General features: G+C 51.0%; 11 protein-coding genes and 1 non-coding gene across 12 annotated transcripts; 5 read left to right on the forward strand and 7 right to left on the reverse strand.

Annotated features, from left to right (window-relative positions):
* Positions 1-426: 426 nt before the first annotated feature.
* On the forward strand, positions 427-801 carry BJX68DRAFT_269283 (uncharacterized protein; the record flags this gene model as incomplete). The annotated part of the gene is made up of 2 exons (XM_071046292.1): positions 427-572; positions 627-801. 2 exons carry the CDS (start codon positions 427-429, stop codon positions 799-801), a joined length of 321 nt encoding a protein of 106 aa, XP_070896454.1.
* Positions 802-1,863: 1,062 nt separating this feature from the next.
* On the reverse strand, positions 1,864-1,935 carry BJX68DRAFT_t123. The gene has a single exon. It is a non-coding gene; the product is annotated as a tRNA-Glu (tRNA).
* A 1,008-nt stretch (positions 1,936-2,943) lies between these two features.
* Positions 2,944-5,455, reverse strand: BJX68DRAFT_136042 (Zn(II)2Cys6 transcription factor). Its single transcript, XM_071036381.1, has one exon. The coding sequence runs from the start codon at positions 5,358-5,360 to the stop codon at positions 3,495-3,497; it is 1,866 nt and encodes a 621-aa protein (XP_070896455.1). The 5' UTR covers positions 5,361-5,455; the 3' UTR covers positions 2,944-3,494.
* Positions 5,456-5,701: 246 nt separating this feature from the next.
* Positions 5,702-6,852, forward strand: BJX68DRAFT_242321 (putative cysteine dioxygenase). The gene is made up of 3 exons (XM_071040968.1): positions 5,702-6,174; positions 6,243-6,501; positions 6,559-6,852. The coding sequence occupies exons 1-3, from the start codon at positions 5,890-5,892 to the stop codon at positions 6,681-6,683; spliced, it is 669 nt and encodes a 222-aa protein (XP_070896456.1). The 5' UTR covers positions 5,702-5,889; the 3' UTR covers positions 6,684-6,852.
* BJX68DRAFT_242326 (response regulator) lies at positions 6,853-7,651 on the reverse strand. Its single transcript, XM_071040969.1, has 3 exons — positions 7,588-7,651; positions 7,394-7,535; positions 6,853-7,329 (listed from the first exon to the last, which is right to left on the reverse strand). Exons 1-3 carry the CDS (start codon positions 7,611-7,613, stop codon positions 6,970-6,972), a joined length of 528 nt encoding a protein of 175 aa, XP_070896457.1. The 5' UTR covers positions 7,614-7,651; the 3' UTR covers positions 6,853-6,969.
* A 165-nt stretch (positions 7,652-7,816) lies between these two features.
* BJX68DRAFT_242327 (ankyrin repeat domain-containing protein) lies at positions 7,817-9,229 on the forward strand. Its single transcript, XM_071040970.1, has one exon. The coding sequence runs from the start codon at positions 7,892-7,894 to the stop codon at positions 8,651-8,653; it is 762 nt and encodes a 253-aa protein (XP_070896458.1). The 5' UTR covers positions 7,817-7,891; the 3' UTR covers positions 8,654-9,229.
* Positions 9,230-9,602: 373 nt separating this feature from the next.
* BJX68DRAFT_269288 (uncharacterized protein) lies at positions 9,603-10,365 on the forward strand (the record flags this gene model as incomplete). The annotated part of the gene is made up of 2 exons (XM_071046293.1): positions 9,603-9,746; positions 9,805-10,365. 2 exons carry the CDS (start codon positions 9,603-9,605, stop codon positions 10,363-10,365), a joined length of 705 nt encoding a protein of 234 aa, XP_070896459.1.
* Positions 10,366-11,237: 872 nt separating this feature from the next.
* Positions 11,238-14,184, reverse strand: BJX68DRAFT_277428 (glycosyltransferase). The gene is made up of 7 exons (XM_071048327.1): positions 14,021-14,184; positions 13,380-13,953; positions 13,093-13,329; positions 12,273-13,037; positions 11,694-12,216; positions 11,505-11,643; positions 11,238-11,435 (listed from the first exon to the last, which is right to left on the reverse strand). Exons 1-7 carry the CDS (start codon positions 14,118-14,120, stop codon positions 11,269-11,271), a joined length of 2,505 nt encoding a protein of 834 aa, XP_070896460.1. The 5' UTR covers positions 14,121-14,184; the 3' UTR covers positions 11,238-11,268.
* A 774-nt stretch (positions 14,185-14,958) lies between these two features.
* Positions 14,959-17,357, reverse strand: BJX68DRAFT_277430 (thiamine diphosphate-binding protein; the record flags this gene model as incomplete). Its single annotated transcript, XM_071048328.1, has 3 exons — positions 14,959-16,643; positions 16,699-16,763; positions 17,254-17,357. 3 exons carry the CDS (start codon positions 17,355-17,357, stop codon positions 14,959-14,961), a joined length of 1,854 nt encoding a protein of 617 aa, XP_070896461.1.
* A 516-nt stretch (positions 17,358-17,873) lies between these two features.
* BJX68DRAFT_269291 (Zn(II)2Cys6 transcription factor) lies at positions 17,874-20,661 on the reverse strand (the record flags this gene model as incomplete). The annotated part of the gene is made up of 4 exons (XM_071046294.1): positions 17,874-18,864; positions 18,930-19,654; positions 19,723-20,401; positions 20,462-20,661. The coding sequence occupies 4 exons, from the start codon at positions 20,659-20,661 to the stop codon at positions 17,874-17,876; spliced, it is 2,595 nt and encodes an 864-aa protein (XP_070896462.1).
* A 535-nt stretch (positions 20,662-21,196) lies between these two features.
* Positions 21,197-23,233, reverse strand: BJX68DRAFT_256901 (cytochrome P450; the record flags this gene model as incomplete). Its single annotated transcript, XM_071043248.1, has 7 exons — positions 21,197-21,674; positions 21,757-22,133; positions 22,191-22,385; positions 22,448-22,690; positions 22,746-22,908; positions 22,962-23,014; positions 23,084-23,233. The coding sequence occupies 7 exons, from the start codon at positions 23,231-23,233 to the stop codon at positions 21,197-21,199; spliced, it is 1,659 nt and encodes a 552-aa protein (XP_070896463.1).
* A 504-nt stretch (positions 23,234-23,737) lies between these two features.
* On the forward strand, positions 23,738-26,037 carry BJX68DRAFT_256902 (acetoacetyl-CoA synthase; the record flags this gene model as incomplete). The annotated part of the gene is made up of 5 exons (XM_071043249.1): positions 23,738-23,836; positions 23,888-24,400; positions 24,450-25,166; positions 25,218-25,823; positions 25,879-26,037. The coding sequence occupies 5 exons, from the start codon at positions 23,738-23,740 to the stop codon at positions 26,035-26,037; spliced, it is 2,094 nt and encodes a 697-aa protein (XP_070896464.1).
* Between the last annotated feature and the right edge of the window lie 671 nt (positions 26,038-26,708).

The raw sequence follows: 26,708 nt of genomic DNA on the forward strand, positions 1-26,708 counted from the left end.
CCAAGTAGGAATAAAGCGGCTGGCTTGTTATCGTTCATTTTCTTGTAGACAACTTATACAATAGCCCGTAGGGTATACTTCATTGTGAAGACGACATTCAATATGTAAATAATGCGTCATCGTGGCTTCTGCGTTATCACACATAGCGTCTATAAGCCCGATCCGCGCCTTCCCGATCCACGCGTTCCCGATCCTGGATTTGTCGCAGCAGGAAGGAGCGACGAGTAGCCCCCCTGGGGATGTCTCTCGAGCCCAGGGCATTTGCCCAAGGATTTTCTTCCCCTCTCCACGGTCGCCGCTGGACATCGTCTCTCATTATTATCCCCATTTTGATCTCAATAGCTCTATAGCTATATAGTTCAATCAACATGTCGTTGCTCATTATTATCCCCATTTTTATCTCAATAGCTCTATAGTTCAATAAACATGTCGTTGTTCGACTTATCTATTACTATCGACCCAAACTTCCTGCTCTTTGAGCTGGTGGCCTACCTCGTCGTCCTCATCGCCGTCGTCACCCTCGCGATGGTGTTCTACCTGTGGGCCAAGAACACGCTTGGTGCCACGGGCCGGTGAGTTAAAATGGCGGATAGTCCTCGATTGAACAATACTGACGAAGACTACAGCTACGCGCGGCGGCGACCATCGAGACCCACAAAAGTCCGTCTGCCTCAGGGCCTCGCTCGAATTCAACTGGGAACACATGCGGCGCTGTTCGAGACGGGGAAAGTCCATCTGCTTCATGGCCCCCCCGGGAATCTATGCAATGCGACAACCATCGGGGGAACGAGTTCGATTTGAGAAATGGTCAAGAAGGGAGTTCCCCTGGGACTAGTTCCCTACGAGATGACGTGAGGCTTTTGGTAAGTGATGACTACCCGAAAGTTAAGAGCGCGAAGCTTACTGTTGTCTGTTGTTAGCCAGTCAACCCACATGAACCCAAACAATCAGAACTGGAGTCCACCTCAAAGCCTCAAGGCCAGGCTTGCACAAACAATTCAATCAAACTCTCCACTTCGGTCAGTCAGAGCCCACGCCAGCGCACGTCGTATCCTTCCTCAACAGCCGTCGATGATTAACGCACTTGCGTGACCACTACCGCGCATTCCTCTCGGCGACGTCCCCGGTGCTGAGTCCCGGACGAGCCATTCTATAGCTCGACCTCACTGTCATATCACCATCTACCTCCGTTCTCCCTTTTCCCCGGTGCGGGTCGAATCCGGTCCCATTCATCAAGAATTACTATCAGTTGTTGCTGTTGTCGTTGTTATTATTAGCCATCCATGTGGACCATCTCCATGTTTCTCCTTTGTGCTAGCCAGCTTGTTATGAGATGTCAACTGGAAGTGCTCTTTGCGCTACTCACAATAGACTTGCAATGTCGTGGTATTAAAACTCATGTATATAGCGTTGTTGAGAAACGAAGATACATACAAACTACCGCCTCACCTGATTCAAATGGTCGCAAGACGCTTGACCACCTTTAAAGCTATTTAAACTTCGCGAAAACAGACGAAACGCCTGTTTGCACGCATTTTGGCAAGCAATAGCGTGCATATGAGCAGCATCGTACCGATTCATTTCGTACGAGGATTGAGCTGATCTCCAAACCGGCGCGTGGAGGTCTCTCGAAAGCATTGTGGCTCGAGTTGCCGCCTGGGAGGTCCGGAACTTTTCTCCGGCTTACACTCCCTTGCCCCAAGTGCGTTCGCGCGTTATTGCGATCCGCCACCTCGACCTCGATGTTGAGAATTCCATGCCCAGTAATTAACATCAAGTACCTCGCGTCTATATCCGCTACGCGACATCAACTGATGAGTCAAGACTTCACACGCACCGTGTTAAAAAAAGTAAAAAAGAAATTTCCGATACGGGGAATCGAACCCCGAGCTGCCGTGTGAGAGACGGCGATGTTAACCATTACACCATATCGGATTGGCTGTGAGAAGTGAGCCTTCTAAACAAGTAGGACTACTCATGGACGACCATAGCAGGTATCTAGTTCGGTACCGTAAAAAATTCTAGTGGAGCCATGCCCTCCCTACATATGAGACGCGGTCTTGTTGAGCAGAGCTAGTACGATGGGTATGGGTAGGTGGCCAGCGAAAAACATGCAAGAAATGATATGACATTGGACTTGCTTCAGTACGTACAGGACCGTATCTCGCATTTATTGGCGGGATATATATGTGGTCTTTCGGCAAGGTAGAGGCGCTATATATATTTCCGCGAACTCCACTAGTCTCAGCATCTTCCAGCCTTAGGGCACATATAGAAAGAACCCCTTTCTCCTCCACGCATATAGATACCTCCGAGGAGTTATCATCAATCGATTGACCATCACCACTAGGTAGACCTGCCGACCAAGTAGGACACATCTTACTCGCCGTCATCTTGCGGAAAAGGGGCAAATTCGCCCGAAAACCTTACAGAGGCCCTTGAGACCTTTCCTTCCCTGGTTCAAGTACGTGGTCATCTTGTGTACGATTTTCCCTCGATGAGAAGCTTGTTCATGGCAGATGAATGGATTAAATAATGACAGCGGAGCTGATAACGTGCAAGACCTGTCCAGTGCCATATTCGCTCATATTCACCTCCAGAGGATGTTGGTCATTGCATGGATAGTATAAAAGTCCTGAAAGTACGGAAATCCTCGACTCGGGTTGTAAAGGAGAGTAAACGAATACAAGCGGGATCGAAGCGGAGCGAGATTCTTAGGAGGTCTGTTGGCGGTCCTTCGCGCCTTGCGTGACAGTATGATAACCTAGAAGCCAAAAACGATCTCAAGTATTATAAGCTCCCATAGTGACGAGAAAAAGAAGGCGCGGTAGGACCCCGCTCAAGGCGTTACATGGCTGCACCCCTCAGTTGGATTCGGTCCGTCTGATCTTGACAGAGGGGATTGATTACCCTGGGTCTTGCATAGTGTACCCTTATTACCCCGAGACTTCCGAGCGGGAGAGCTACTTTCCCAGCCCGCTACCAAGGTAGCCTGCTAGCCAGCATTTCTCCGTTGAGAGGAGGCCCAGAGAGGCAATACAGGAGCTGACTGTAGCTTCTGAAATTGCAGGGCCCCTATCTGTTTCATTTAGGCTTCAAGGGCGTTTGTCAGTCCTTGCTCGACGGGCTATATGGACAGCACACCGTTCTGAGATACTGCCGCTACAGCCCCAGTACATACTTGTCCACGCATAACAGGCGCCCCGATGGGTGTAGGTTGAAGGCTAGATTGGGGCCCGCTTCGGTCCGCGAGAGCTTAAGCCCGTAGATGACAAGATTGCATTTTAGCGTGGCGAAACCGCATGTATTCTAACGTCGTTGAGGAGCGGCACTTGGATTCTTCGCGATGAGAACAGATGTGGAGCACCGTCTGCTCGACAGGTATGACTCTTCCAGCTTGCTCTGATAGAATCATATAGATACAAGGAGTGGCGCATCACGCAAGAACAACAAGATAGCGCGGGACACGCGCTGGAAGATAGAACCAAAGATCATTATATCATATCAAGATCCGGAACCGCCGTAAAAATGGAAGCATTAAAGCAAGCGCGGTCGAAGAAGTTCGGCGGCAGACATGTCATCATGGGATCCTGTCCATCCAAGGCTACCGAGCTGGACCGGGTCGGGTCCGCAGTGGTAGACTCGCTCGGAACGGGTTGTTGATTTACAGGTGCTGCGTTCCACTGACACCGTTCAAGGGAAGCAGACATCAGATCCGCTGCGGATGATCGTAAGCTTTGATATGTCGACTCGGCTAATTCCCAGGTCCGTCGGGCGCTCTTAAGGCAGCCGAGGATGAGGTTGACGCGGTTGCAATGGTGATCGAAACACTCATCTGAGTGGACGGTTGATGTCGCGAGCTGGATCAGGCCGCATAGTGAAAGCGCGGGGAGGATGAAGGGGCTGTGTTTGAGGATGTTGGGACATATGGAGATGGAGTCGGAGACCTGGCGCGAGGCCTCGGTGGCTTTGATGCTGTGGACCAGTCGGGTTGACGTAGATGAGAGCTGCTGATGGCATGATGCCCCCGGCCAGAATTGGCTCTTTTCAGGCTGTGCTAGGACTGGAGGTAGATCGCTCCGTGGTAGGTGGAGGAGCATCGCGGCGTAGCCGATCGTTAGATGTGCTTGGAACATCATCTCGTCGACGGTTCCATATGCGTCGACGATGTCGAGTTTCGTTGCTGGGAGATGGTTTGTCCAGCTCACCAGAGCGTTTTCGGCAGCTTGGACGTGGTCGCGATGGCAGTCAGGGATGCGATTCAAGATGGTCACTCGAGACAAAATCGCCGTAGCTTCAATCCGGTAGCTGAACGAGGAAAATATCGGATCTTCAGCAGCGAGAACGCGCCGTCGGAAGTCAAGCATCGTGCTCGGTCTGGGAATGCCCTTACCCGCATTGTAGATGGATTCCTCGCAGGGAAGAGGCACCTCCGGATGGGAAGCACAGCAGCGGCTGGTACATGAGTTGAGCGAGATGGCCATGTGAATCTCGGTGATATAAAGCTCCCACCACGTTCGGCGTAGGCTTTCTGCTTCGAGTGAGCATTCTGCATAGGCAGACGAGGCGTATCCAGCACGGTTCATCCCTAGCTCCAGAGCCAGGTCAATGCTGCAGGTCAGTGCAGCTTTAGCTTCGTCTGTTTCCCTTCGGGCGTTTAACACGATGGCGTATATGAGCCAAGCCTGCACTGCCGCCCGTGAGCGCTCTGTGTGAGACCCCAGTAGGTCGGCGACTCTGTCCTTATACTCGTTTGTCCGACCGGTCGAAGTGTACTGAGATCCGACAAAGTGGACGACTGCCTGTAGGTAGGGTGGATAGTTTTGGTCGTTGTACATTCCGCACGGGACAAGAATTGGATGAGCAGCATGAAAGTTTTCGTAGTATAACCGAAGCAGACGATTGTCATCTTCAAGGGTTGATTTGCACAGACTAACACCGGAGGCATAGTCGCTCGCCGGAAGCATCCCCAACCAGGAAGCTTCATCGCTAGCTGCATTCGAAAGATCATTGGCAGTCAGCTGTTGAGAGAATGATGTGCTTGGCGGAGTGGGAACGTGACGGTTCGCCTGTCCGGACAAGTCGGGAGTAACACTCTGCAAAACAGGTTGGGTATGGTTGGCAGTCATCCCCGGCAAGCTTTGCTGATACAGCGGTGACGAGGAAGCGGCACCTAGTTTCTGTTTATGGCGGGATATACGACGTCCGCCCCGACGCGAAGCGATGTATTCACAGTGAAGGCCATTCTGGAGACAGCGGGAGCAGGAAGGGCGCTTAGCATCGCACTTGAGGTGCTGCTTCCTGCACTCGACGCAGGCCACCGTGGTCAGACCGCTTTCCTTGGTCGGCCGCACGGGCATCGCACTGGCTCAATGAGTCTTTCCGCCTTTGTCAGGAGACCAGTATCAGGATAATTTCAGCTGGGAAGGTTGGAGCCCATGAAATTCTGTTGTTATGAAATGGAGGTGTGCAGTTAGTTCAAGGTTCCCGACAGATTCCCGGTCGGGTGTTTCTGATCCACAAGACTGCCGGCCAATCGGAGATCCCGCTTCATCGCCCGTCTCCGACGACCAGACACCGATGCCCAAGTATAGGGTACGAAGCTGGATGATGTCTATCCATCAGGTTAGCGTCAGATAGAGGAGAATGGGCATTTAGAGTTCTCCCTGTAAGATAACGCAGAATACCTATCATCCCTTGCCTCAGCACTCATGTTCAGCAAAGCATTCCTGTAGGGGTTGCACCAGAGTTAATATGGGTCGCCGATTGCACATTCGGCGATTGCTCACCGCAAATAGCCACGAGACCCATAAAGGGGACAGAATGCTTCCCATATCCAAACAGTCCAAAAGTATCCAATTATAGCCCAATTCCACCTCACCAGTCCATATGTCGGTTCTCTATCCGCCCGCACTCCCAGTGAGTGAGAAACTCGGCCACTGCTATGAGCACCTCCCCGACGAATACTCCCTTGACAACCTTGTCCGCGATATCAAGACCTACCTCGGCAGTACAAGCGGCATATCTTCCTCCGATGTCGACTCAAACTATCTGATATCGCTGGTCAAGAAGTACGAAGCCGGCGAAGGCGGCTGGACGAGATATTATCATAACGACCCGTCGAAGAACTATACGCGCAATGCCATCGAAAACATCAACCACAAAGCGAACATTGTAAGTTGCGCCTCGTTGGATATACCTTGCTATAATGTCTCGCCTAATTGCTCATATTCTACGTACAGCTCCTCCTCGTATGGAACCCCCAAAAGGGCTCACCCATCCATGACCACGCCAACGCCCACTGCATCATGAAGGTGCTAGCAGGAAATTTGACGGAAACGGTTTATGCTGCGCCTGAGAAGGGTTCCGATGGCTCCAAGCCTCTCAAGGTCAAATCAGAGACAACGCACTCTACCAACGATGTGACGTATATCGCGGACGATATTGGCCTTCATCGAGTACATAACCCGCATCCTACCAAGGTGGCTGTTTCTCTGCATTGTAAGTATCCTTCATTACTTCGAACCTTATTGATGGGGCTATACTAATTCTTGACAGTATATACCCCACCAAATGCGGCCGATTACGGGTATCACATCTTCGACGAGGCGACGGGCAAGTCGAGCTATGTGCCGCAAGCGAGGGCCATCCTACGTCCGAGCATGCCGGAAGAGTCTGAATGACCACCTTACCTCTTGACTCGACCCTTGATGACACAACCTAATGACACTGAATGACCAATTTTCCATACCCTGGCGTTTGGTATTTGCTTTCTGGCGTGAAATTCATAGTCTACCCAGTACCTCTATAATAAATGTTAATCGCATCTCCGCAGTAAGAATACTGCCAGGAATTCCTCTAATCTGGCTGTCCCCTCCGTTTTCTGGGCTTATAGCCATGCTTGTTTAAAGGAAGATATCCAACAAGATCTGGACAGTCCCACGTGGAAACCGTGTCCACGTCATCCGCTTAGAGCAACGACCTCGGGCCCCTGTAAGCCCTCAACGGCGAAACCCCCCACGGCACCATAGCCATCGGAAGGGGAACCACATTCCCAGTGCGAGGAACGGTGAGAGCGCCCTGTCTCGGCACAACCCTCCTTCTTGACCAGTAGAGAATGAGCTGCCGCATCTTTGAGGCCTTTGGAGGCTTCTGCAGGACGTCGTCGAAGCCTCTTTCCTGGAACCAGCCGCTGTCGATCTGAGAACGCAGCAAGTGTGCTGTCATGGCGATTATTGGTGTCGCGGAGATTCTCGGGTCTGTCGCGAAGGGTGGCTGGGTGCGGAGGATGTTTGTTGCTTCAATTCCACCCATTACGGGCATTGCGGTCTTTGGGATTATTGTTAGAAGGGGCCCATTCGCTGGGAAAAAAAGGGCGTAAGGAGGCTCTTACGTCCATGAGTATAATATCCGGCCGAGAATGTGTGACTGGTGATGCGGAGAGGTAGTCGAGAGCTTCCTGGCCATTGTTGGCGATCGAGACGGTGCATTCGAGACGGCTGAGTATGCGGGTGAATAACTTTTGGTTGACGCGGCTGGTACAAAGTCAGTAACTCATGGCTTGTCGTAAAGTTTCAGGAAGCTTACTTATCTTCAGCGAGCAGAATGTGCATTTTGGCTTTGTACAGAGCGACTGGTGTCTGGATGGTTGTGTCTGGGAGAGGTAGTGTGTTGTGGTGCGACCAAGCGGGGAATGAGGCTGAGTCCCAGTGATGATTGGCATTGGGCAAGCCACTTAGATACGATACCTCCGTATTAGAAATACACTGAAAATACGGCTAGTCTGTTTACAGAAGTCTTGTTTGGTGGCCCCACGCTGCAGACAAACTCTCCCTCACCCAGGCTGACTTGAGCTTCTGCTCAAGTGTTACTCACTTTCTTCAACTTGCAGATGCCACATGCCTATTTCTTGACTTTCTGTGGCAGAATTGCGTATGTTACTGGTATTCTGATTCCTGCCCCCATCGAAATGCCCCTTCTTTCTCTACCCAACGAGCTGCTGCTGTTGATTGGCGAGTATATTGCCTCTGAAGCTGACCTCAACTCCTTCCTGCGCACAAACCACCGTCTACACGACTTGCTCTTGGATTATCTCTACCAGTACAATATCAAGCATCATAACAGCGAATGTCTTCACTGGGCAGCGGAGCATGGTATCCTTGGCACATTGAAGAAAGCAATCAACCAAGGAGCCAACGTCAACGCGGGTATGAACCTTATACACCGTGTCTCAGAAAAGGGGTTCTTTATAGACTCCAAGATGACCCCGTTATCCCGAGCAGCAGCGAAAGGACACAAGGGGCTTGTCAGTGCCCTGCTGGACGCGGGAGCTGATGTTGAGGCTAAACGGGGACAATTCCCAAATATCGCACCAATAGTGCACGCCATGGATGCTGAACAAGGATCGTTGGAGACAATTCAAATCCTGATAAACCACGGCGCAGACGTTAACAGAAATGGTGATTATGCGGAGGCCCCGTTATTGCGGGCAGTGGAGAAGGGCAAGGTGGAAATCGTTGATCCGAATAAGCGGAACGGACCCCAAAGCCCTCTCGATAGAGCGGAGGCCCACAATGACCAGGCACTGATCAATCTGCTCAGGGATTATGGCGGCATGACATACGACGAAATGTGGGCAGTTCAAGTCTCTTGATGAGGCCTGCACAGCCGTTAGACGGTCCGTGCGAAAACCGCGCTGAGGTCCTTACAGTCGACATGGCTCCACGTTTGCCGCTCCATGGTCTCCTTTTGCAATCAGGTCTGACATCTTGAGCGTACAGCCCTACTCTCCTATCCCTTCCGTCTTCGTCTTCTTCGCCAAAAGTTGAGAGTGGTCCCTAATACGAAAATATGGCGTCGACACCCGGACAGATACAATCCAGTTATGTACTTGTTTATTCTTGGTCAGTTGATTTTTCCTGGGAGGATCAACTGTGCCTCCTGCAAATGGCTGGCTAGCTTGTGTCCTTGTGATTCTAACATGGCATCGTAATGGTAATGGGGCAGTATCCGACTGCCGATTCATCCTCTACTTCAAATAACAAAATAGACTTACGGCAGTAAGATTTCGTCATGCAAATTGGCTAGTTTGCAATCAGGCGACCAAAAGCAGGCATTGGGAACGAAGATCAGGGCGCAGAGAGCGACTCTTAGAGTGAGGAGCTTCATTGCAAGAGCTGATATAACCTTTCTGGATGAGGCAAGTAGGATACTAGTAAGCTTCTGAGACTGAAAACGAGTTGCCACTGAGATAATAGTATTTGTATCTGAACTTCCTAGCTGGGCTTTATACCTCCCCAAATCTGGGAATATCCATGCAACCCCTTGGATAGCGGGGCCGCCATATTTGCTGTGGTATGATCAGGTCGCAAGCACTCAACCCTGTCCAAGGTTACATGTTGGAGAATCTCAATATCCTAGTGGTAGTGTTTCTCGATACCCCTGTCCGTAAACTAAGATTTAGGCTAAAACCCCTAAGTAGGGTTTGATCGGGCAGCCAAGCGGCTATCAAGATCAGGATTTATTAAGCTCCCGTTGCTCCGTCCCCGCTCTAGATTTTTTTTCATTTGATTAAATCCACGTTCATGCATTCTCCTACCATCATGCCCCTCTCGAAGTTTGCCCTCGGTTTGTTGGCGCTTTGTCCAGGCGCACTAGCACAAGGCCAAAGCGACCAATCAACCCTCAGCGATCTGATCATGGATCAGAATCCCCAGAGAAGCACAACCCACGATGTTACGCTCAGAGTAGGTTCCTCCCCTCTTTGCTTAAAGTACCGTTCCCAGGATTTAACCGGACCTCCAGTTCGATGACATCGCTACCATGCGCGGAACCGGATCGATATCATCGTACTCATATCTGAACTTCCGCGGATTCTCTGTTGTGCATGCTTTGACAGCAGCAAACCTCGGCCTTATTGAACAGAATGCCACAGACTGCGCCTTCTCATCCCCCAACGCACTCTTCGGCCCTCAAACCAAGCAGCCATGGATAAGACCGCAGTTTGAGTCTAACGCAACCAGGCTCCGCACGGCCGGTCTCCTGCCATTCTTCAATCTCAAGGGTATTTCTTACAAGCCACTTGGTGACGTCCCGCCTAATCTGTTGATGAATATCAACGCGTGGGAAATCGTGGACTCCGAGGCACGGAATGTGTACACTTATTGGAGTCCGTACAAACATGGTGGCCATCAGAAGATGGAGCGAATAGAGTTTGATATCTTTGGAGATAATGGGTGGGGAGAGAATGTAAATATGGTTGAGATCTTTGCCACGGCTCCGGATGCGGATGAGTACTGGGACTTTTGCGTTGATGACTTGTGGATTGAGCTCCTGGAGGACAAGGGGGAGAGGGAAGAGATCTAGTTTGGAACAGAGCCCGATTATTAGTTCCGCCTGAGGCCAGACGAGCTCAAATCCCGCCCGCACCCACACGGCTTCGCTTACCCCTGCTAACCCTCTTAGTTCTCGGAACGATTTATACAAGACGGCAAAAACGGCGGGCACGACGCAGCGCGGGCCTTGATTCATGCAGTTAAAGATCAAATGAAAAAAGTTGACCCCGAGGCCAGCCCGGCCACCAGGTACAATATCCGAGTCTTCGCCAACGTGCTGGGCCTGACGAAGCTCTATCGGCCTCGGCTCAGACTCCTCAGTCGTCCCACTCTCTTCGACACCCTCACTCCAACTGGTACCCGTTGACTCGGGAGCAGCTGCGGAGGCCCTCGATATGTAGACTCTATGATCCTCTTTAATCATATTTCCAGAGTAAGGAAATATGCCTACTGGAAACTACCCCAGTAGCTGCACGGGATAGAGGATGTTGAGCTCCACAGGTATGCCCGGGCCTCCTGCGTTGGGAATGAAACGAAGCCTGATTTTAACTTGCGACAGCGATCAGAAGGCGTAGCAACATGAGTACCTGCGACATGACAGAAGTACATCCACACCAGAGTCTCAGTATATTGATTTAGACATTACGATAAACTAATGAGAGTATACATAGACTGTGCATGCATCATGCCCAACTCTTAAATCCTCAAGTGGACGCTAATTCAAGTAATCGTCAGTCAGCCAAGGGCTCCACAGAGAGTATAAAGCTAGATTGCCATAGCCTCGGCGTCCCCCAGTCTTCAGAATTTATGGGTATAATGCCCCAATTACCTTGGGCCCTGCAGATTAGGCGCAATTCACATCGATGGCTATGAGCTGGGCTAATTGAGGCGAAGCATTTGGTACTTAACGCCGGCCCCTTTTGTCCAACACGCTTCATTTATCCAACACTGCCGCCCTCTCCTCTGGTAGAGTAGCGTCCCATTCGGCAATCCCTTGTCTGATCCGGGACCTTACCACGTAGTCCACTCGATTTGCACCATATGACTGCTCTATCTCTCGATGGATTCCGCTTAAGGGATAACCGAGCAATCCCCATAACCCTATATTTAGTTCATGATTCACATCGTCAATTACATGCTTGTTGGGATACCGAGTGCAGCAACACTCACCGGCTTGAGGTTTGAGAAGTACGCCTCCCACTCCTTTACCAAGCCCTTTGCCCAAGCCACCGAACCTCCCGTCATTCCAGCCCTGCCTGGGTTGTGTCACTAGTCCTGTTATGCCGTCATAGAAGCTATAGCCAAATTCCTTGTTTTGTTAGAACTTCGCCACGTCCTGCGGAATCAAGATTATTGTACCTTTCCAGCCGCAATAAAACCAGACTTCACGCCAGCCACTTCAGGTGTCTCCCTCACAGCCTGATCATGATAGCCGCGCGGTAAGTAATGGAAGAACTGGGAGAGCATCACAGTAAGGCCCATGGGTACTTCTACCATCCAATTTAGCGTGCGGCGGCCCATATAACTTGCACTGGCCCCTAATTTCTTCAACCGGCCCCATTTAGTCGCCATGGACGGCGCGCCAACCTGGGACTGAATCGTTACCGCTGACGATAAGCACGGCGCTTGCCCTGCGTCGTTGTTTGTTGTCACTTCAGCCTGGCTACAGACTCCGGGTACCTCGGAAGACTGCATAGTTTGATATGCCTCGTGAGGAGGCATGTTATAGCTTGCAGCGAAGCGTTCGGATGGTGGCTGTAGGATATTTTGCACAGCATTTAGCGGCATCCCAACCACCCCGGTAAGGAAATTGCTAATGGCTCCTGAAAAAGCATCGGCCCCTAGGCAGCCATCGCTTGTGCTATACCGTTTTGAATAGTACCTGATTTCTTAGATCAGTTTAAGACGCGCAATAAAAATCCTGTGTGCGTCACCTACAGTACGACATCTTTTGGATCAAGCCTCCTCTCCACAACCAAAACAGTGGCCGCAAATGCGCTAAGCAGAATTCTTGTCTTCTTAATGCGCCACACGGCGGGACGATCAGGACACAGCGCACATTGAAGACGTTGAATATCCAGCTTCTGGTGGAAGCTGTCTACCGCACTGCGAGCACCGTCCTCTGCTCGAATTCTCTCACCCAGTTTCTGTGCCTTTTCGACGGTGTCACCTTCCAGACAAAAACGGATTGCGTTCGCGAGACGGCTCTCGGTTAGCTGTTGTATTGGAATAGGTGGAGGACCTGCTCCGTTCTGCGCCACCAACGCGCCCCAAAAGGGCTGGTCACCGAAAAAAGGGACAATGATTGTTGGTTGTCCCAAAGCAACACCAGTAGCTGTCGTTCCAGCTCCCCCATGATGAATCACACAGCAGACTCTCTGAAATAACCAGTCATGCGGGCAGTTTCCTAAGAATAATACATTACGCTGGTTGGTGAGGCCGGCTCCAAGTCCGCCCCATCCTTTTGAAATAACGGCCCGTTGGCCTGTTACCTCGACCGCCTCTAGGATGGTCCGCGAAAGAGCATCGGGATCATCGACCACAATTGAACCGAACCCGATGTACAGCGGCGGGGGCCCTGCTTCAAGAAAGTCGACCAGATCCTGTGGAGGAGTATAGTCGTGCTTCGAAGGAAGAAAATTGAAACCAGTTACTTCGATGTGATCAGCCCAGTCATCCGGCTTGGGGAGTAGCGAAGGGGACCTGTTGACATGGAATGAATACATCTACGTGGCAGGAGCCAAGGTAGAGTACAGACCAGAAATATGTGAATGGAACCCTTAGCCGGTGCAGCAAGCTCGGCGCGCCTGTGCCTTCCAGCTGATCCAATCCCAGCTCAAAGCGACGGAACTCATTAATCAAATCACCCACCCCTTGCCAAATGAGAATCTCCGTAAGAACGTAAGACAGAAAGTTTGCAACGGAAGGCTTTGTATCGCGGGTAAGAATATTCGCCAGAGGATGCGGAAAGGCCTGGGTAGGCGACCATGGCATGCTAGAGACATCAGTAGCCGTTTTACATAGGATTTTCAAACAAGAACCTACGTGAACATCATATGTAACGGTACTCCCATCTTTTGCGCACAGTTGAAATGCGCAAAGCTGGGCGGATTCGCAATAATCGCGTCGGCCACAAAAGGCAGCGAAGTTATGGAGTCAGAACCAGTCGGGTCAGTACCTTCGCCGGCTTCGAAACACGACCGCCAACATCCCCCAATCATTGTCCGAATCTCTTTGCGACGCTTCCCAACGGTTCCTTGTAAAAGGGTCTTCATCTTCGGCATCAGCTTCGGATTCTTGACCATGAATGACATCAACTCCGCCGGGTCGCCCCCAATATTGAAAAACTCCAACCCATTATCTTTGACAAAGTCTCGGAACACGAGATGGGTCGCTAGTCTCACGCGATGTCCGTGTTTCTGCAAAGCCTGGCCTAAGGCGATGAAAGGTTGGACGTCACCGCGCGATCCCACGACGTGGATCACCACATTAAGCCGGATTGGGAAGCGAGTCTCCTTTATCTCTGAATGAACGGGGATTGACCGGGCCTGGAGCGCTTGTAGCAGGCTGACTGCCTTCGGGCCTCCTTCGTTGACCGCGACTTCCACGCGACCATCATCTGGGGAAATAGCTGTCAGTGAAAGCCATTCGACACTGCTAGTATACCTCAAGGAGCTATAGCAGACCGGTCACGTGCGCCGCGGCATCAAGGTCATCGGTAATTCGCCGCCGGTCGGTCGGCGCTTCAAGCAGGGCGAAGGGAATATTAGCTGCCCCAGTGGCCATGTTAATTGGATTTGCGTTTAGGGGAGTCAAGACCGAATAAGAGGTTTTTGTTGAAACTAAGAATGACGCCGCTGTGGCCGGGACGGGAAATCGGGTTCCTCGATCATTTTATGTCGAACCCCACCGCTCAGTTGCGGTAAGGAAAACCGTTAAAACCCAGCTAATACCGAGTATTTCGTCCCCGACACTTCTGCCCCGGGCCCGGATGGTGACGTATATGTGAACCTTATTGCTAGGCTCGCTTATCAAGCATTTTCCATTGCAGGTTTCTTATGGTGATTCCCAGTGCTGCAGGGGGGGGCAATCCCCAACCACAAGCACACGTGTATTCTTTTGAAAACTAATTTTATGATTATATATCTAGTAGTAACATGTCCCTGAGACTAATGATTTAGATATTATGTTGTGCCAGTGCTAGCATTTATAGAATTAGTTGTGTAGCTACGATGATTGAGTCAGAGATTTTAACGTCGAATGTTGAACAAGTTATCTTGACTTCTAAAGCAATGCTCTGCCTAAATATTTCCTATTCCTTTCACGACAATAGTGTTTTTGATAACGATAACTGCCACCAGTTCTACTGATTAGGAGAGCAAATATAACTCGATCTGACTCTTATCACTGAAGAATTCGAGTTATATTATTCATCGTCTAGGTGTCGTATGTAAAGATCGCATACGTTGTATGCGGTATGAGCGTCAAATGGACCGCATTTACTTCCTTAAAAAGTTGGCTGTACCTCTTCCCCTTTCTTCTGCCATGGTACGAATCTGATGTCGCATTTTATTGCAAACTGCCCATTGCTTGGTCTGATTAACACTCAGTCTTGGAGAATATTCTAGTTACTATAAAACTGAAACTCATCAAGACCGCACCCTGAGGGAACCATGGGCAATGTCAAAGATTCTCGCGCAACCTTGACTTCCAGCACAGCAGGACCTTTTGCTTCCAACAGCCATTTTAATTTTTCGTCGACTTCGTCCAACTTTGAACAGCACTGGGCCTGTACGCCCATTGCCTCAGAAGCGCGTATAAAGTCAGGGTTTAGACCATGACTCTGAGAGAACCGATTCTGATAGTACACGGTCTGAAGGTGTGTGACCATCCCTTGACCCTCATTATTCAAAATAATCACCTTGACGCCAATATCGAACTCACTCGCGGTCTGCAGTTCACTCAGAGTCATATTAAAGGATGCATCGCCGTCAATATCAATAACAACGGCGTCTGGGCGAGCGATCTTGGCTCCGATAGCGGCGGGGAGTCCAAATCCCATGGTACCTAAACCTCCAGACGTGACCATTGTTCGAGGATATTTCCATCGGAAGTGTTGAGCGGCCCACATCTGGTGCTGGCCAACACCTGTGGTGATGATTGTCCGGTCCTTTATTGGAGCCAGCATCTCATTTAGCCGTTCAATAATTCTCTGAGGTTGGATCTGGTCACCAAGGCCACTGCACCTATATGCACTGAAAGGGTACTTGTCCTTCCATGCCTGTATTTGAGCCAGCCACTCAGGTCTTTCTGCCTTGTTGACATGTGGTAGAAGCAGCCCCAAGCTACTTCCACAGTCGCCGACTACTGCCACCGTGGCTTCCACAACCTTGTTGATGGATTTTGGTGAGATGTCAAAATGAACAATTCCACCCCGCCCTTGAGTTGCTGCTAGGTTGGCCTCCGGCGCGAACTTGGTGATGTTCCCAGTGACTCGGTCGTCAAATCTCGCGCCTAGAGCGATAATAAGGTCTGCGTGTTGCATTGCCATATTTGCATACCCAGCGCCGTGCAAACCCAACATATGTAGCGCCTTGGGATCGTCTTCGTCGAAGGCTCCCAAGCCTTGTAGACTGGTCGTCACTGGTATTGACGCTTTTTCGGCAAGACTCTTCAAATGCAACGGCCCTTGTGGCGTAGCCAGCACGCCCTGTCCACCATATATGATCGGCTTCTTCGCAATGTTGATCAATCTTGCTGTCTCGCCAATCGCACGATTTAAACTGTTTCGTTCCATTTGCCTCATCGCCATTCCGGCTGGGCTCATGCGGCTGGGCAGAGAAAGGGAGATAGGAGGACGCTCGTGTGCCCTCCCTGCTGTGACATCCTGCGGAAGCTCCACGAGAACAGGCCCTGGTCGACCGCGAGTCGCGATTTCGAACGCCTCCTCAACTCGCCGTGGGAGCTCTTCTGGACTTCGGACGCGGACATTCCATTTCGTGCAAGGTTGAGACATTGAGAGCATGTCGACTTCCTGGAAAGAATCTAAACCAATCATTGCGGTATTCACCTGGCCCGCGAAAACAACTAGCGGGGTACCGTCCGCCAGCGCATCCATCATAGGCGTGATGAGATTGGTCGCGCCAGGTCCAGAGGTAACCAGAACGACACCGGGCTTTCCCGTCACCCTCGAGTATCCTTGTGCCATATGCCCTGCTCCTTGCTCGTGCCGGGGGAGGATAAATTGGAAGTGTTTCGAGTTGTATATTGCGTCAAAAACGGGGAGAATTGCACCTCCGGGGTATCCAACTGTTTCAAATTGTATTAGTAGAGGGAAGGCAGCTGGGGCCAGATGGATCCCTACAGATATGCTTGACGTTGTGCCGAATCATCAAGTCATGGAAGATCTCGCCGCCGGTTTTTCCAAGCCTGCCTCGGGTGTTATGATCAGTGCACCTCTAGCAACTTATTGGAGACGTACAAAGTATTGGGTGCTCTTTCACGCCTGGTTTCCATCTTCCGGGACCGAAAACTAAGCCTACATTTTCAGAGGACGTATTAGTCGGGGGTTCCGGGTGCCGATAAAGGGCGGATGCTAGTGGAAGATATATCCTTTATCTATACTCACTCATTTGATGGTTCTTTGGTATGGTTTAGACCAATAGCAGCCTCAAATACGGCCGTCGACTTGGATTCTGCAACTGCTAGAGAAGCCAAATCACGAACTCTCCAATTTCGGTTGGCCCATTTTCTGGGCTTGACAAGCCTCCACCGTACAGCTGCGATCATTTCGTTTACTTGCAAGTCTCAAAAAGGAGATTGGACGGGATTGTAGAAAATGATGGCTGATATCTGCTTGGCCGGCGTTGAGCCGATCGCAAGGAAAGTGATGCTGCAGGCTGGCGGCTGTCGGATTAACGGGTAGGGTGGCTCGGTTCTAGGAGAGGATGCATTGCGAGGTGGGAAAGAAACACCGACTATATTTGGTGCTTTGGCGTTTGCGAGAATAGTACCGAGTCTCATCTTGGTGCCTTCTTGGGAAATCGCCGATGCGGAGAAATGATGGAGATGGATGCCGTCGGCTCGGGTTCGGCCTCGGGCCACTTGGGGTGCAGCAATGAACGCGGCTGGCTTCGGTATGTACATGGGCTCGGTGGAGACTAGGCCGAATTTCGAAAAATCCCAAGAACGCGATAGGAATTCCAACCCAAATGCCACAGTCAGGATGCGAAGAAAAACCTTGCCCGGGCATTTCGTCTCCTATGTTTGGCGGGTCATTTTATACAATCGTCACGGCGAAATGGATATGCTGACCGGGAAAAGAAAAAGGAAGAAAAGGCGTCATGGCAGGCTGATTTCACAGTTCACTGGGCCTGTACTGGGGCTACTCGTAGGTGACGCCCCACTTGGTCAAAATAACCAGGCAGGGGCTATATAGGGATGTCCTTATTGTCTTCCTTTGCACCGGATGATGTTATACCTAAGTAAATCGTGGAACCGGCTTAGACATCAACACTCACACCACAATCACATTTTCTATCATACAGGTGTAATGGCAAGAGGGAACTGGCCATTGACATCGAGTCCTTCCCGGCTCAATAGTGCAGATATATCAGTGTATGTCGAAGCAGAACCCTCATTTCCCACGCTATAAGTATCCTCAGCAGAGGGCGCATTGGCGCCAGATCCAACACCACGAACCGTGCTGTTCCCTGTCTGCTCTGTTGCTAATCTCTGAGGGAAGAGTATGTCCCAAGAATCTCTGAATTCTGTGATAGCGTATGGAGGCTCAGGTTGCGACGGCGCTGAGGCAAAGATTGCCATAGGGAGGGCATCTGGTTGATTTCCCATGCCCTCTGGAATGTGGCTCGAGATATCATTCCCCGCCAGCAGTCGGTTTGGACCGTCCTTTGACTGGGACATCTCGGCCAAGATTAGCTCGTGGAAGCTCTGGCAGGAGCTTTGATCTTTCGGTAGACGGCCTTTGCTTAAGGCCACATCGATGCTGAAGGCCATTATGAGGTACCAGGCTGGTTGGAATGTTAGCATGGGGACACGTCCTTCCCTGCGCCCCGAGTACTGTGGGATGGAGGACGTTTCTAGCGCCCGAGAAATGGAAGTCGACCCAGCCCGGGCCATGGTGACTACGCGATTAATTGTCTCACTAATCCAGTCAACGCCCTCGTATTGGAGCTGGTACGTCTCCATGGCCATCTGCAGGACTTTAAGGCGCTGGGTGATCAGCTTCGACTGGTTCGCTGTTTCGACATGGAGTGAGGAGGAGACTTCCAAGCCAAGAATATGCAACAAAAGGGGTAGTGCAGTGCAAGAGACCGCTGTGACAGGGAGCCACTTGATCAATCGACGGTAGGCTAGCTTCTGCAAGCAGGAAGTGATCTCCAGGGTTGCATTCTGAAGCTCAAGGTGATTATTCTCCAGGGCAAATATGTTGGTTGATTCCGGTGAGGATGGTGCTGCAGCGGTCGTAAGCTGCAGCATTTCGTAGTGCCCAAGTGTGGCCTTGGTGGAACTGAAATACCAAAATATCAGTCGTGGGTTCATACCAGCCAATACGCGACTTAAGGTCAGACCTACTAGTAGTACATATAGACAAGGTTGGTGAAAAGAATCACCGAATCATGCTGGTTGGCCTCGTCAGACGATGTTGCGGGATCCGGCAGCTTTAGCAGCGCCTCCGCATGCCATTTCCGGAGGGCAACCCTGGCATTATGAACCCGTCGCTGTATATCTGTACCATTACCGCAGTGTGTCAATCCTGCTTCCATGGGAAAGGCTAGCTCAAGAACATCGGTTAGTATTATGCACAGCTCGACCAGGAGCTCAAGGACATTGGCCAGCTGCATCTTGACGGCGAGATCATGCACTTTGCTGCGGTGCAGTTCACCGACCAATTCGTAATAACTGAGCCCTGAATGTTGGACAACGTTGAACTGCCCCGCTGTGATATGGAGGGGCCGACGCATCCCCAAGGCAAACAGGCGGTCCCGAATGATACAACACCACCACAATCGCTTGCGAACTTCGTAGCTCTCCGACCCTTCAGCAAATGCTTTGTAGTTATGGGCGTCGGCGTCACGAGCATGTTGAATGGCTATTGAAAGCCATGGGATATTAGCTTTCCGCGGCAACTCATAGGATGAGAAAGACCAGGAGGCGAGGAGTAATGCAGCCTGGGACATGGTAATTGATGAAGCATCCGCTTCAAGGTCAAACAGAAGTTTCGCTCGGCGATAGAATGTGGCCCGGGCCTTGCGCGCTGTGTTGAACCCGAGCTGGTTCAAAGTTGTTTGCGGAACGAACTGTTTAGCCCAAAGCCTTGTGAGTAAGCTTATTCTCCCAAGACCATGTCAGGTAGGACTAGACTCACATTGCAGCATGCAAATAGCATAGCCTGGAATAGCAGAAGTGGGATCGTTCCGCAGGAGTCGCTCTTGTTGGGATGCCGGTCATATATGTCCCAAAACATGCCCTCGTCAAGAATTGGTAGCATGGGATGCATGTGCATAAAGTACTGGCGGACGAGTACGTCAAGCGCTGGACGAAGAGGAACATGGAGACAGCCCTGCAGCTCCAGGAGCTGGTATGCCCGAGCGGGAATCTGGGAAACGTTGCCAACAGCTAGAAATTGATAGTAAGAATACCCGATGTAGTGTGACGGGGAAACAGCCTCATCTATAAAACTGGAGGTTGTGTCGTCCACAGCCGTTGTTGATCCATATTTATAGCCTTCCTTCTGGCGTGATATGATCCCTGTGTCCTGCTCGCAATAGTGTTCAATGGCTGAGGAAGGACCAACCGGGCTTCGAGACCCGTCGGGTCCAATGCCATCGACCTGATTGGCGTCTACAAGAGGAGCGCTTGAAGTGGATTTGGATGATGCTATCCTTGTGTTTTTATCCCGTTCTCGCGGCTCCGCCTGGGGCTCACTGTCCTCGATGCCATTGAAGTCAAGGTGGCCGTGATTCTCTCGTTGACCGTCGCCCAAGAGAGATAACGACGGCGCCATATTCGGCCACCCACGCCCCCTAAGGCCTAGCGCACGCCGCCTGCCAGGGATCAGCTTTCCGTGTATGCGTAACCCATCACCACAATTTTATGGAACATACCGTCGTCGCTTGATGCGGTCTGATTCTTCGACTCTGCACTCTCGGCCATCGAGAAGGCAGTTTGTACATTGTCCGCCCCGCATTTCAACATCACACCGCACCTTGCGCACCCGGCATCTCGCGCAGGCGTGGGTGGCACGTCGAAATTTCGTGTTGCCTGTTGGCGAATCCGTCGCCTTATCTGCCTGTTCGGAACTCATAGATCGGTAAGGAAGTAAAGGTTTGGGGAAGTATTTAGGATTCGGGACCCCTAGTTATTCTGGGGCTATGGAAAACAAAAAAAAAATAATCAATTCATGCAATCGCACACGTACATTGCAAAAGTAATAAGATTGAATACTCTGCTGAGGATATCGGCCGACTTGCTCTTATACCTGTCTCGTAATATGGGCCTGGCCGACCAAATTCTACGTCATAGTGAACAACAACGCTGGTACCATACAAAAGCAATGAAGTATCCATTCGAATACGGACTTGGAACAGTGTAAGACCCCGCATTCTGTTTCTCTAGAATCTCAGCGTCAGTTGTGGGGTAAGCGAGCCCGCCGGGGCCGAACCCGAGCCCGAGCCCGAGCCCGAGCGAAAGCCACGATTCGACTTGGTACCCAAGAAAATCCAACGTGGCTTCTGCCTTCTGCGAGTTAACTACAGAGTTCGAAAATAAAACCTAGAATAGGTAAAGACATCTTCATATGCACTCAACCTGGTCTAAAAAAAGAAATAGAACATGATCGCTCAGATATCGGTCTGGGTCGGCATCCACGTACTAAAAACCATGCCCTTCGGAACCTCTTTCCATTGTAGAGATTGCTCATCCAGTGACTTCTCTACAGCTTCCCCCCACGTTTCTCTAATCATTAGGGCCTTCTTTTCACTGCGGGGCAATATGGCCACCTCGAAAGGAGCTGGCTGCATGGTCAGAGTGCCGACTAGGTGATCGATATCGGGTAGTGGCTTCTGTTCCCCCGTCCGAGGGTCCACGGGCCGTGAGAAGTTGAAGGCCCATAGTAGGCGTGCCACGCCCAAGAACAGAGACCGCTCAGCAATATGCATACCCTGGCACAGTCGGCGGCCGGCGCCGAACTGATAATTGTTTCGCGTGCTAGGGTCGCGAGTTGTAGCTGCCTCCAGCTCGCTGCGATGATCGTCTATGAAACGAGTAGGGTCGAATTTGCGAGGGTCCGGGTTCCGCTTTGGGTCCATATGAAGACTCCTGAGACAGCCAAAAGTGCCAGGTTAGTAGTGTAATTCTCGAGACTGTCCCTGCGGATTTGCCTCGCTGGCCATTCACATACCAAACATTGAGGATCACGGTTGCACCGGCTGGAAGTCTGTACCCCATGTAACTGTCGTCCTTCATAAGCCCGTGTGGGGCTGCAGTGACTGTCGTCGGCATCCACCGGAGGCTTTCCTTCACACACGCCCTAATGTAAGGCAAGCTCTCCATGTCCTCTATGTCAGGTAAGCGATCGGTCCCCACCACTTTGTCTATCTCGTCTTGTGCCATCTTTTGAACATCAGGGAAAACCATCATGGCCTGCACAAACCCAACAAGAGTGGATGCGGTCGTGTCTGATCCGGCCTCAAGAAGAGAGCCGCTCAAGTACGCTGCTTGCTCATCAGACATTTGCTCGGGTCCCTGCGCTCGCAGCACGTCGTTACAGAAACAGGGCTGTAAAGTAGGAATTAATGAGCCCACTTATCTTTATTGCCGGAAATCCGTGCTTACCAGACCAGTCCCATCCTCAAGGCCTTTCTTAGTGTTCATCCAGTGCCCAAGGTACAAAGCCATCTCTTTCTTGTGCAGTTCTCGAGCGTAATGATACCTGGGTGACAAAAAGGCTGGGAGCTTTTGAAGTACAGGATACAGGTCGAGGAGCTGTGATCCTGCCCCTTGGATGAGCTCACCCCAGAGTTCAAATCCCTACAGCAGAGAAAGGTCGTCAGCTTTTGTCTCTAGCTGAGAGGAAAAACCGAAACACCAACCTGAAATAGCTGCAACAGCCTAGGATCATTTTTATCCACCGTTCGAAACCCGAAGATCATCTGCGTTGTTAGCGAGGTAGTGTACCGACGGATATGGGCAGCGAATTCAGCCGGTTCATCCAACAGATCAAGCATCATGCGCTTGTTCTCCAGGTCTTGATATGGAACGTATGTGGCAGCGGCTTTCACGTTGAGAATGTTGTGGATCATCTTGTGCATCTTGCGCCATAGTGGGGAGTATTTCTAGACGCAAGGTCAGCACCAACAGTCAGTCTACCAGGACCCTGAATTGGTCTACCATGGTCACCAGCCTTAGCCCACCACTCGCGACTTCCTGACCCATGTACATATCTGGGCGAGACGAATAAAGACCACTTCGCTTATCCAACAAGTCCCTCACGGCGGTATCTGAGGATAGAACAATATATGTTCGAGTTCCCAAGATGAGGGAGTATATCGGGCTGCCAACGTCAGTACTCGTCAAGGAGCATAATTACGCATGCATCTGTCGTACCCATATTCCTCGGCCCATCTTTGAAATTGAAGATAATGCCGTTCTTTGGGGAGCTAGAAGGGCACAGAGAAGCTATCAATATCCTGTAACGCAAGGGCGTGCGTGGGGATGCGGATACTCACCAGATGGAGGTTGCCCAAGACCGGTAGGGTCGGGGGTCCTGGCGGGTAGTCTGCAGGTCTTCGTCCGATCCGTAGACATATCCACAAGAAGTACAGAGAGACACCAGCCGCAGCTACCGCTCCCAGGCCGAAGATTCCAGGTTCAGTCATTGTAAAGCACTTGTTGAAGATCTCTCAATCGCGCGAGTTCAGGTGACAATTTCGACAGTATACCGTCGGTATCGCTCCTGTAAAGGGCGGGCGAGGTAGGTGCGGTCTATAAGTAAGCTGGGTTTTAGCAATGTCCTCAAACAAGGATCCCCCGCAACCTGGACAGTTGCTCTACCAGGCCCCGCATGGTGTCTTCCCCGCCCCATCTCCCCTCGCAGATCGACAGGCCAGGTGCACCTCCACCCAAAGCATGACTCGTCCGAAGCCGAGCCGCCGCCCGAACCCGATTCCGAGCGCAACCGCACTTCAAAGGACGACTAAACTTGGTCATCTTTGCCTCCAGCCTCCAGAGACAGTGTGCACGGGTAGGGCCTGAAGCCGCATTTGGACCGAACGATCAGTTGAACCCTCGGATAGGAATTTCTCGCAAAACAATATAACGACGAAATTTCTCCATGGCTGCCTTCTCAGCAGCGCAGTATTTGTCTTCATCTTTGCATCAGCATGGATTGTGGTAAGATACCACGAACGCTTTGGGAGCATGATTCTCCAACAGACACCGAAATGTATGCTTTCATGAAAAGTATCAATTGCAATTTTGAGGTAAGTTTGACTATTGCCACAATCCTGCCTTTACTTAAGCGTCCACGTTAGTCATTTCAAGACCTCTACAACTATTCGGTTCAAAACCGGCCCGCTTTCTACGATCAGCTCTTTCGGTGGGCCAGCCTTATCCACGAAGGTTCCTACGATACCGTCATCGACGAACACGCTCCGATTGACTCTATACCCATCTGGTTCCGTGGAGTGCGCCTTAATTGGGCGGAAAACATACTCTTTTCTCGAGACATTTCCGATCCGAGTGATCACCGGGGGACCCGAACAAAATCCAATGACAGGACTGCTGTAACGGAAATCCGTGAGGGAAACACTGATGTCAGACATGTGTCGTGGGCCCAGTTGCGCCATAATGCTGGCCGTCTAGCAGCCGTCCTCAAGGCTCGCGGTCTCCGTCAGGCAGATCGTGTTATAGTCATCGGCGCCAACTCTCAAGAGACCTTGCTGGTCTTTCTGGCGACGACATGGCTAGGGGGTATATTTAGCAGTATTTCAACTGACATGGGTACGAACGGCATTTGGCAAAGGGCTAGCCAAGTAAACCCGAAGGTTGGTCTGCGCCAGCATTGTGGTTGCCAACTATTAATCCGATCATCAGTTTATTTTCTTTGATGACGCAGCAGTCTACAACGGCAAAACCGTTGATCTACGCCCAAAAGTCAAAGCATTATTGACCCGGCTGAGAACATGCACGAATCTATGTGCGGCGATTGTCACTCCGCGCTTTGATGAGCCCAAGGATATTTCTTCCATACCTGGTGCAGAGACACTTCCAGATTTTCTTAACTCCACTACCACAGCTGCCGTGCCATCTTTTGTTCGTATTCCCTTCCACGACCCTTTTCTGATCTGCTATTCTTCCGGCACCACCGGGAATCCCAAAGCTATCGTACATAGTGTTGGCGGAGTGCTCCTGAACTTGCTAAAGGAAGGGCGCCTCCACCAGTCCACATCGGCCGATTCGATTACTTTGCAGTACACCACCACCAGTTGGATTATGTATGTCTTGCAACTCGATACATTGATACCTGGTGGACGCGTGATATTATACGACGGATCGCCTCTGATACCCGACTTGACGACTTTGCTCCAAATTCTAGCAGAACAGCGTGTGACAAAATTCGGTACTAGCCCACGATGGATGTTGGAGATGGCAAAGAATAATATCAGTCCACGAGAAAGAGTCGATCTCAGTGCTCTGAAGGTAGTCACCAGTACAGGGATGGTGCTATCTGATGAGATGTTCGAGTGGTTTTACGACCTCGGTTTCCCACGGCATACGCATTTGATCAACATGTCTGGAGGAACAGACATTGTAAGCTCCTCCGAAATCTTCTTGAACGTTCTAACCGACTGTGATTTCCAGGCCGGGTGTTTTGGTGTGGGAAATCCCCTCACTCCTGTCTATGTAGGAGGTACACAAGGGCCATCTCTGGGAGTGCCTATTTCTGTTTTTGACTCCCAATGCGAGGATACCGCTGGGGTCCCTGTGCCGCCTGGCGTCGCTGGAGAGCTCGTCGTTACTGCTGCCTTTCCCAATATGCCTTGTTTCTTCTGGGGTGACGCTCCTCCGTCCGGTGCCGCCACAGCAGGGTCGAAATACCATTCATCTTACTTTAATAGGTTCGAACATGTGTGGACACATGGAGACTTTTGCATTATTCACCCGACGACAACAAATATCCATTTCCTGGGCCGTTCGGATGGCGTCCTCAACCCGTCAGGGATTAGATTTGGAAGCTCCGAGATTTACGCAGTCATTGAAGCCTACTTCTCTAACCAAGTCGCCGACAGTCTATGTGTTGGACAGAGAAGATCTGGAGATGATGACGAAAGAGTCTTGCTGTTTCTACTCATGAGGAAAGGCCAACCTCTCACTCGAGACCTAACGAAACAGATTCAATCCACCATCGCGAAAGCACTCAGCAAGAGGCATACCCCAAAATATATCTTTGAGACTCCTGAAATACCGGCAAGTCGAGAGCCCCTTGCCCGGGTTATTCCTTTGCATTGCTAACGTGCCTTAGATGACTGTCAATGGCAAGAAGGTTGAGGTACCCGTCAAGCAGATTGTCTCGGGTCACAGAGTCAAGCCCAGTGCCTCGTTGGCAAATCCCCATAGTCTGGAATTTTATTACAAATTTGTACACGTTGAGGAACTAGACAGACCGCTTGGGAAGTTGTAAAGAGTACAGGGTTCTGGGGCAGGACATGACTGCTATATTGTGAGAGATTTGTACATATTTATAGATTGATTTAGAAAATAGAACCAGGCGCTGCCCAGACTCGTTCCCAGTCATTCGATATATCTGAAGACAGAGGGTCTTTGTAACAATCGCCAAACTGAGAGCGGCATCGTGGCCCGTGCCTCACTTGGCGAGCTTTACTTCACCTCTTGTAACAGTATGAGCAGCAAGTTTGTATCTTAAACGTCCACAGGATATCCCCGTACGACCAACTTTGGCTTCGCCATCTTTAGGGACGAAGTACCGTGTGCGCAAATCAAATACACGTTGATAGAGCTTCACAAACAAAAGCGCAACAGACTTGTTCCTCGTGTAAGAGGGGACCTGCGAGCCAATCCCCGCTATTCCAACCGCTGGTGCGGGGTTTCCGGCCCCGAGCTCGACACCCACTGGAACCCGCGGGGCTAATCTGCAACCCCCGGGATTTCCACTGCGCGGGAATTTCCACTGCCCGAGGGTTGCCACTGCCCGAGGATTACCACTGTACCTTTGTGAAAGTAGTTGCCTGGTTCGCTGGGGCGTGGCCGACGAGTATATAGCTCGATGTGCTGAGTACCATGCCACAAGTCAGATTTTCTTTACGAGTCATCACTTGCGCACTATCGTTCGTC

This window comes from Aspergillus pseudodeflectus (genome assembly GCF_044049435.1).
Source record: "Aspergillus pseudodeflectus strain CBS 756.74 chromosome Unknown BJX68scaffold_38, whole genome shotgun sequence".
Taxonomy (NCBI): domain Eukaryota; kingdom Fungi; phylum Ascomycota; class Eurotiomycetes; order Eurotiales; family Aspergillaceae; genus Aspergillus; species Aspergillus pseudodeflectus.